The sequence below is a fragment of the Propithecus coquereli genome, unplaced genomic scaffold (genome assembly GCF_000956105.1).
Source record: "Propithecus coquereli isolate 6110/MARCELLA unplaced genomic scaffold, Pcoq_1.0 Scaffold64, whole genome shotgun sequence".
Lineage (NCBI taxonomy): Eukaryota > Metazoa > Chordata > Mammalia > Primates > Indriidae > Propithecus > Propithecus coquereli.
In genome coordinates, this window is record NW_012152396.1 from 1550845 (window position 1) to 1560629 (window position 9785).

Below are 9785 nucleotides of genomic sequence, written 5' to 3' on the forward strand. Positions count from 1 at the left end.
ATAGTCCATGAGAGTGGGGTGTGAATCGCTAATGAATGTAGAGCATAGGGGAAAGTGAATTACATGGATTAGCTCAGGAAAGAACTAAAGATTATCACTACTGAAGGACATTTTACCTTTATGCTTGATTTTGGATCTAGGTGTGTTAAAACTTGAAGAGACTCTGAAAAAGAAAACTAATTCTTTAAGGCTACCATATATGGTCAAATTTCCATTATGTAAGTTTACAAAGATAGGACACTCAAGGACCCATCAAACACATTTATTTGATATTTCAATTCCACTTATTTTTCACCTAATCTGTGGCTCTTGATTTTGTTATATACATTAATACTATTTTTGGTAACGTTGTTCACTAAAACAATGTTCCTAAAATTGTATTATGGTTCATTGCCAGGAATAATTCAATCTTTGACAGGTACTATGGGGCCAGGGAGCTAGAAATCAGAATCATATAGGGAGAAGGGAGATGATGACTTTTTAGAAACAAGTGGTGGAGAAAAAAAAAATTCTCCAAGCTTGGTAAGATCAGATGCATCATTTGGCCATAACAGTAGACAGGCCATCAATACTTTATAAGTCTTTAAATCTACTCTTTTCCTCTTAACCTTTTAATGTACTCTTTTCCTTCACTTTTACTTCATAATGAGAATGGTTAGGAAGGGGGCTTTATTTCTGTCATTCCAGTTTTATTAAGTTCTTTAAGTGAAATGGGAGTGTCCACTTCATTGTGTGTGACGTTAGTACCCCTGAGCAGTGTGCTCCATATCAGCTGCGTTTTAATTTAGCTGTAGCTGCACAAGGTAACAAACTGCTTTGCTCAATATTCTGGACCAGTATTTTCCACACCTCCCTCCGACTCCAAAATACCACACACTGCCTTTCGGTCTGTTTCTTTCTGCTGTGGTGTCCCCGAGGAGTTTCGTCGCATTCCAATCATTGATGTAATACCGTAATTGACTTATCTCTGTCCATGGCAACCCGGAGGTTGGGCTGAGAGGCAATGGGATAGCTAGCAATAAAACAAAACGGTAGGTGTAAAGACATACTAAAATATTTTGGATATCCTAAGAGGTATATATATTCATAAATAAACATGGTTATGTTTCAATATATTTTCATTAATGTAATCTGCCTTTAGCTTAACCCAGGAGTTGGCAAAGTGTGGCCCTCTGTAGCCAACACCCGTTCATTTGCATATTGCCTACAGCTGTTTTCTCACCACAGTGGCAGAATTCAGGAGCTGACACAAAGAATATACGGCTGGCAAAACCCAAAACGTTTCCTATCTGACTCCTTACAGAAAGTCTGGCAACCTCTGGTTTAAGTTCATTTCTTATTAGGTATGCACTCATGAACTATAAGTCCTTAAATTCAAACTCTTAAAACAAAACAAAACAAAATTTTGTTTTGAACTTCTTATTATACAACGTCGTTTAAAAAGTGACCCCAAAATTTCCATACAGCAGCTGGAACATTTTAAGGCTTTAAATACTAAGTGTGTTCGTTTACTTTTAGGGAAAGAAATGAAAAAAAAAATTAAGCAATATAGTTACTGTTTTTGCGGGGCTTCCAGAATCTTAACACTGACTAGAGCACCAATGTTGGTATTATGCATAGGGCATAATAGTGAAGACAGAAGGAAAGCCAAGAGCCTTGAGTTCAGTTTATTTTGTCCATAAAAGACAAAAAATTTCCTATTGATTATAGATCTGCAAGGGTGATAAAATATTAGCTTACTAAGGAGTGAAATGTTATTAAATATCAGCACTGTCAGAGCCAGGAGGCAGTGGCTAAAAAACCTGCTATCTTGGAAAATATTGTTTATTGTTAACACTTGCTCTACTCACTCATATGAAGGAGTAATCAGTCACCAAATATTTCTGATTGTTGTAGAGGCAAAACAAATTGACTTTATTCATTCGTCAGATAACAGCTCCTAATTCCTAGGAAAATAATATACTTTCCAAATGTAGTACCTTGTGTTAAAACAGTTTTCACATCAAAGCATTTTTTTCAAAAGTAACCAAGGCCATATTCTTCTATTTCACAGTTCCTATAAGAAAGGTGAAGAGAAAATATTGGGTATTAAGAAAAGAAAAAATACAGAGGATTGTTTTTGAAAAACAAAACAACTTTGTGTTCCAATTCCCTGTCTGGCATTCATAGGAATTTTATCCATAAGTGGTCTATTCTATTTGTAGCTCCACTTATGTGAACTTAGAGAGATATCTGCAGGAAAACTGTTTATAGAATGTAAATGAAATCATAATACTCGAAATGTGCATCAAGGTTTTAAAATGTGGCTTTCTTTGACTCTAGCTTTTATCGAACTTAAATACACTTGACTATCAAACTTAATTTTACCAAGAAGAATTAAGAGCCACATTTATGTCTGAGCTTCAGATTCCTTGTCTGTCCCAGAGTTACCACTGATCTAGTAATTCACCCTTCATTCGAGTCAGTGGAATGACGTTTACTTTAAACATTTTGTTTGGGGAGTGTGCGCTTCTCTGGAATGTCTGATCTGGATACCATTGCTGCTTAATGAACTGTTCCAAATTTTAGTAGCTTACAAAAATTATCATTTTATTATGCTCATGGATTCTGTGGGTTAGAACAGGGCACAGCTAGATGGCTTGCCTCTGCGCCACTGTGTTTAGAATTCCAGCTGAGGTTTGAGGGCTGGAATGATTCAACAGCTGGGGGTCAGAATCATCTGGAGGCCCCTTCATTCACATGTCTGGTACCTGTGTTTGGAAGATCTGAAGACTAGGACCGCCAACCAGACTGCCTACAGGTAGTCGGCTTCTCCATGTCACCATTCCAAGTAGCTTGGGTTGGAGCCAATCACGACAGCTCAAGGCTCCAGAGAACAAAGCAGTAGCTGCATCATCTACGGCACTTAGCCTGACTTCACTGTGCTCTATTGGTCAACACAGTCCCGGGCTCATCCAAATTCAAGGAGAGGAGAATTAGACTCTGCCTCTTGAGAGTGGAATGGCAAGGTCACATTGGAGAAAAGGATGTGGGAATGGGAGTAGTTGCTAAGACCTTCTTTGGGAAATACAGTCTGCCGCATTGTCCAAAGAAAAAGTGAGGACACAGTTGGGAGAATGTGTTTTGTCAACAGTGAAATGTTAACATTTTTGTGACGTTGGTTGTTTATTAGAATTGGACGTCTAAAAAGCATCTCAAACTTATTGTGTTCAAAATAACACAATTTTTGTCTTTCCCCAAAATCAAAGTAGTGTCTTTTGTCTGCCCTAAACTTGGTCTTCATCAGGTGTCTCCATCTTAGAAAATGACATGATTTCCTAGCCAAAACTTAGGAGCCATTTTTAATTTTTCTCACTCTTTCAAGTCTTATATCTAATATGTCAGTAAGTTCACTTAGTTCTACCTCCCAAACATCTCCCAAATTTATCTTCTTCTCTCCATCTTCAGTGCTCATCCTCTATCTTAGTCTGTTTTGTGCTGTTATAACAGAATATCTGAGACTGGGTAACTTATAAGGAACAAAAAATTTGTTGACTCACAGTTCTGGAGGCTGTGAAATCCAAGATCAAGGTGCCAGCATCTGGTGAGGGCCTTCTTGCTGCATGATCAATGGTGGAAGGTGGGAGGGCAAGAAAGAGAAAGACGGGGCCAAAGTCACTTTTTTATAATGGCACCAACCCCATCCTGAGGGTGGAGCCCTCATAGCCTGATCACCTCTTAAGAGTCCCACCTCTTTAATACCGTTACAATGCCAATCTCATTTCAACATAAGCTTTGGAGGGACAACATTCCAACCACAGCACCCCCTAATGCAAGCTGTCATTCCTGTCCAATCCATTCTTTATTCAGTTCTAAGAATGATATTCCCAAATCCTAAATTTGGTCATATGACAGCCTTGTTTATAATTCTTCAGTTGCTTCTGATTGCTCTTGGGATACCATCTTAATTCCTTCCTGGACCTACAAAACCCTGCAAGATTTGGCTCCTGCCTCCTTCTCCAAATCTCATCTCAACTCTACTTTCTCCTTTGCTCATTGTGCTCCTCACCCCTCCAGTGCCTTTGAACCTGCTGTTTTCTCCACCCAGAGTGCTTTCCCACAGCGCTCTGCATGGCTGGCTCATTCAATGTCAGCTTTAACCTCCTTAGGCCTTCCCTGACCAGCCAGTCTAAGTATTCTATCCCATTATCTCTCCTTTAGCAGCCTATTACTTTCTATAATAGAAGTTGCCTTGTTATTTTATATGTTTGTTTACTTGTTTATTACCTTTCTTTCCAACCAGAATTTAAGCTCCCTGAAGACAGTGGCTTCGTCTCTCTTGCTCTCTTCTGTTTCTTCAGTACTTTGCTGGGTCTCGTGCATAATAGCATTCCATAAATATTTTTTTGAATGAATAAAGGAAAGATGGTTTAAAACAAGGAGGAAATTGCAAGTTTCAGCCTAATTTCTCATGAAAATTTATCCATATTTTACTCAAGCTCATGACTGAATATAAAAGATGACTTTTACATTAATAATCACAGGAAAATTAAAACTTACAAATGCTTTTTGGGCTTGATCTGATGTTTCAAGGAGGCTCTTATTATATTTGAACTTGTAGTTGTCATTAACTAAACCTAACCTTTATTCGTTCATTGTTTCACTTATTCATTCAGTTTTTAACGAGAGCCTCCTATGTGCATGGGACTGTACTAGAGGAGATAAAGAATGTAAAAATGCATAAGACATATTTCCTACTTTCATAGACCCTACAATTTAGTGGAGGAAATAACGTACATAAACCCAAAACCTCAATACATGGTGATGGTGTCAGTGACTGTAAGTGACACATCTGAATGCTGTCATTGTGGAGGAGAAAGAAGTCTTTAGGGCTGAACTAATCAGAGAAGACAATATGCATAAGGTAGCATTTAAATTGGATATTTAACAATAAGGCTTTCATGAGGTGGAGGTGGAGGAAATAAAGACATTCCTAGTAAAATAAAAGGCATGAGCAGGGGACGAGGATCAAGAAAATAAAATGCATGCTTAGAAAATGGTAAGAAATCCAGGTTGAGTGGACTGTCAAACTATGTATACGATCAGTAGCAAATACAGCTGTTTGAAGCCAAGTCATTCAACACCACTAACTCAAAGCTAAATTACTTAGACTTCGTTTAATAGATGAAGACCCACCGAAAAGTTTTTTTGTTTTATTTTTTGAGAGTGGGGGCAGGAAGTTAATTAAAATAGTGGTTTAGGAAGATTAACCTGGCTTTGTGTGCAGGCTAGACTGAAGATGGGCAGCGTAAGGAGGAAGGAGTGTGGAGGTAAAGCGCCCACACTTCATCCATCAAGGACCTAGGCCCAAGTAATCTTACCTTTCTCCATATATCTCCTAGGGGTAGACAGGGGAAGCATGGTATAGTGGAAAGAGCATGGGCTTAGGCCTAGTTGCAGAACCCTGGCTCCAGAACTTTGGTGCTTGTCTGACTTGAGGTCATTTGACATTTCTGAGCCTCTGTCTCCTCAGTTGCAGAATAGGGATAATTTTTATCCTAGTGTATAAGATTTCTATGAGGATTAGGAATTACCTGACAGAAGTAGCTGCACCATATTATTAATGATTCAATGCAGCATTGAATTTATTAATATTTGCTTCACCTTTTAGTATTACACTGGACTACTTCCATTTTCCTTGACTGGTGGTCTATGCTAAAGCAAGATTATGAAAGCAATTTGTTAGTACGGCACCACTGCACCTAGTATGTAAAATTTTCTTCTGTATTCTCTGAAAAATCACCTCCATCTACTTGATTACTGTGGTCTTTATTCCAAATAGTAGCTGCAGTGTCAGCAGAAGCTTTTGAATAGTTGTTTTTCTAAATGGAATGTCTTTTACTCTTGCCAGGATAGACCAAGTGTTAAATAAGCACTCAATACTTTCTGCATTTTAATTTAATCAAAAAAGTAGTAATAGAATTAGGGAAGGCTGGCTGGGGCAGGGGGAGCTATCTAGCACTCTTCTACTTACTTTCATTTATCTCTTATTCTTTCTTCCTTTTGAGAATTTATTTTAATGCCTTCCCTGGACTAGGATGCCAGGCTATAGTTGCAAGATATCACTATACCTATGAAGAAATTTGAGTACCAAGAAGTGATTTGGGGTTACTTTCTTTGGATCAAAGTTACTTAAGCAGTCAGATGGGAACTTGAGAGGAAAGGAATTTACCTGTCAATAATGAAAAAATAATCTCCCTCTTCTACTTTCTGATTTCCCATTACGTGTGCTAGCACAGGTATTTTCTGACAAATTTTTGCAAACTAATAACCTTCTTTAGGCTTAAGCAAGTAAGAATTGCTGAATGAAAGGAGACATGTTGGCACTTGTCACCAATTTCTGTGTAATTCTGGGTGAAATGTTAGTTTTTTAAAAAATAAACAGATAAAAAAGTCTCAAGATTTGAGTTAAGGATAAAGATTGCTAGAGGCAGACTCAGTACCTAGATACCGAAACAGTACAACCACCACCGCTACCAGATTACCAAGAAAAAGATTTCCCTTTCCTACTTACTTTATAATGAAAAACCAAAAAGTTAAGGAGTCACATATCAGTAGTCCCTCCCTTACTCAAGGGAGATATTTTGCAAGACCCCCAGAGGATGTCTGAAACCATAGAGAGTACTGAACCGTATATATACACTACTTTTTCCCTATACAGTACATTATAAGCAAATACTGTGATGTTACCCTTCATGGGAAATTATTAATGGTCCTCAAACCTATATTTTGTATGCCTACCGTGTGCCCTATAGGAAGGGTTGTATTAATAGATAGAAAGCACATATATGTGATTGAAGTTAGAAGAAAGCACCGCTGAAAATTTAATTTTAAATGACTGAGGTAAAATGTACCCATGTTAAAGAAAAAAAAATACCAAAGTATTAATACAATGTCTCCAAATTTCAAAATCCTGTTTTTGGATAGTTGCTTTCTCAGAAGTATATGCAAGTGTCAATATCAATATATACATGTCAGGTTCGGTTGAATTTAGAGAAGTAGATGTAATTTAGGTGTTATAGTGTGTAGATTTCCTCAACAATTAGCTAAACTCTTTTGGATCAGATGTTTAAGTTCACAAAGAAAGATCAACCCCAACTCCAAACTTCTTCAAATTTTGAGTAAATCCAAAACAGAGTTGACCATGTATAAAATGCAGGGAGTTTTGAGAGTCATACAGCTTCTTCCGAAGATGAAAGCGGTACCGCTACTAACAAGATTAAGTGAGTTACAATAATATATTAGAACAGTCCCTGGGACGTTGTAACAGCTATGTAGGTGTTGGCCAATATTACTATTTTTGTTATTATTATTGTCATTAGTGAGGCTATCGATATTTTCATTGCCAGATAGCAGAAACTGTCAATAGACAGCCTATTCCAGCTGAATTTTCATAAACAGAAGGGCAGTTTTGGAATTGTGTGGAGATAAGAGTACAACAGGCTAAGACCTGGGTTTAAAAAAATGGAACCAAATTCAGGTTTCTCCCCTTTTTTCTAGCCAAATCTCTTAAAACTTGTGTTCTGTGCCAAAAGAGATGCTCAAAGTTAGCTTCAATGACCATACCTTTTTTTAATACAATATGATCAATCAACTGGAAACCACAGATCTAAATTATGCACAGAAAATGTCAAAATATTATCAATCTTCTCTGAAAGAGATATTTTTCACTGCCATTCCATCTACTTTTCTCTATTTTATGACTTTTTCATAATAAACCTGCATTGCTTCTATAATGGAAAAAAACAAATTTTCGTTTTTGAAAACTAACCGCTCTAATCAAAGTTACAGCAAGATGTCTGATAAAATGCTATTTTAAAATTCTGTACAATTTTTTTATTCGCCAAGGTGCAAGAAAAGCAGCGATTTTCTTCTGAAAATCTTTTTGTCTCCGTGACACTGATTTGAACAGAGCGCAGGTAGACAGTGAGCAAGTACTGTCAGCACTGAACAGCATCCAATAACTGTGAAAGGGGTTAGATATTCCAGTCCTGTCCCTGGTGTCTCGGTTGCCACTGTGTCATAGTTTGTAAAAAGATTCATCTATCTATCAGATGGGCTTTTGTTTAAATTATATACTGATATATACGGAAAAATATCTCGAGGCAGGTAAATGGAGTTATTTATATATCTTAAATTATAAGCACTCTATCGACATGGTTAAAAAGTAAGCACTTCTATCGACATGGTTAAAATTCAAAAAAAGTACAAATGATTCAGTTAAAATCTTCCTCCTTGTGACTGCACCACAATTATCTAATTCCCCTCCCTGGAGGCAAACAGTGCTTTTAGTTGCTTATGGATCCTTCGAGAGCTATTTTATGCACATGGCCATAAAGACATAGATACAGTCTAAAAGTTATTGTATAAGAAGAATGACGCTTTAAGGAATTTGTGGAGCCTGAAATCTGTCTTAATAATAATATATTCTAGTTAAGTTAGCCTATTTTTAGCATTCCAGAAAAGAGTGAATTCGAGTGGTCACTCTACAAGTAACTACGGAGTTCCTGCTATGTGTGAGGTACCGTGCCAGATGCTGCTTGTACCGTCCAGGCGCCTTTAAAATTTTTCATACTTATGTGTCTTGTCATTTAGATCTGTGCTCAAATATCCCTGTTTCGGAGAGGCCTTCCCCAACCCCCTCTTGGAAGTGGCTCGCCCTGGCCCTGTCAGCTCTATTACATCATTGCCCTTTCTTTCTTCCAGAGCCGAGGTGATCCTGTATTTCTCACCAGTGTTTCACTTTTGAGGTGAAAGGGAGTGGTGCTATCATCACAAAGGGGTAACGAGGGTAGAGGGGACCGTACACTGGGATGAGCGGTCACCCTCTTCGTGGCACTGACCACTTCCTTGCATTTAGCATTCCAAGACGGTGGAAATTATCTTGTCCATTTATTTGTTTACTTGTGACGTCTAGGAAGCAGGAACCTGTCTGCTTGTTCTGGGAACCCATCGCCTAAAAGAGTCCTTGATACAAAGTGAGTAGGTTCTTGTAAAGATTTGTTGACTGAATGGATGGCCCAGTCATGCCCGTTTTCTGTGTAGAACAGAGCATCCTTTGGTTAGCAGTGGGAATTGAAAAGCTATAAGGGCAATTTGCTCAGAATGTTCTTTCCCTAAAGAAGGGTGGGGGGTGGAGGAAGGAGCCAACATTTAATATTCAGGTTTCAATCTCACAGTGTTTCCCGTGAAGACATCAGGGACATGCTATGGCAGATGGGTACTTGTGATGTCAACTGTTTTGTTACTTGCAAGGAGACTGTGGTGCTGCGGTCTCCAGGGTGGGCCTTGTCTGAAGAGCAGACCAGTGGGAGGTGAATGGTTACAGCCCAGTTGGATCCGGTGGTCCGTCCATAGGAAAACCCACCTCCAAGCAGCGGAACAGCTGGATCCACAGGACTCAGTGCACAGGTGGAAAAGGAAGGGCACCTTCCGAGCAGCCGTCTGGGCTCATTCGTCTCCCAAGGAGGCGGGGAGGCCAGCGGGACACAAAGGAACAAGCACCTTTCTGTGTCTGGGAAGTGGCTGATGTGATCACATTGCACACACACACGCACACACACACGCACGGATAATCAGAGTCCCAGGGTCCCAAGAGTCCGTTCTGGTAAAGAAGTCTGACATAATTCTCTACTGTCTTACTTAAACCCAGACCAATCTTTGAAATCAGGGGCATGGGTTTTAGTGGCTTGGTACCTCTTGTTAAGTTTTCCTTCCCTTCACAGAGAGGCCTGTGTCTTGTGTTA

General features: G+C 38.8%; 1 protein-coding gene across 1 annotated transcript in view; it reads left to right on the forward strand.

Moving 5' to 3' along the window:
* The window catches only part of DCK (deoxycytidine kinase), a 112357-nt gene extending 102784 nt beyond the window's left edge, over window positions 1–9573 (forward strand). Inside the window, exon 5 of the mRNA XM_012659831.1 lies at window positions 9397–9573. Coding sequence (XP_012515285.1) covers window positions 9397–9573 — 177 coding nt within the window. The remainder of the gene's footprint in view (window positions 1–9396) is intronic.
* The last annotated feature ends 212 nt before the right edge of the window (window positions 9574–9785 follow it).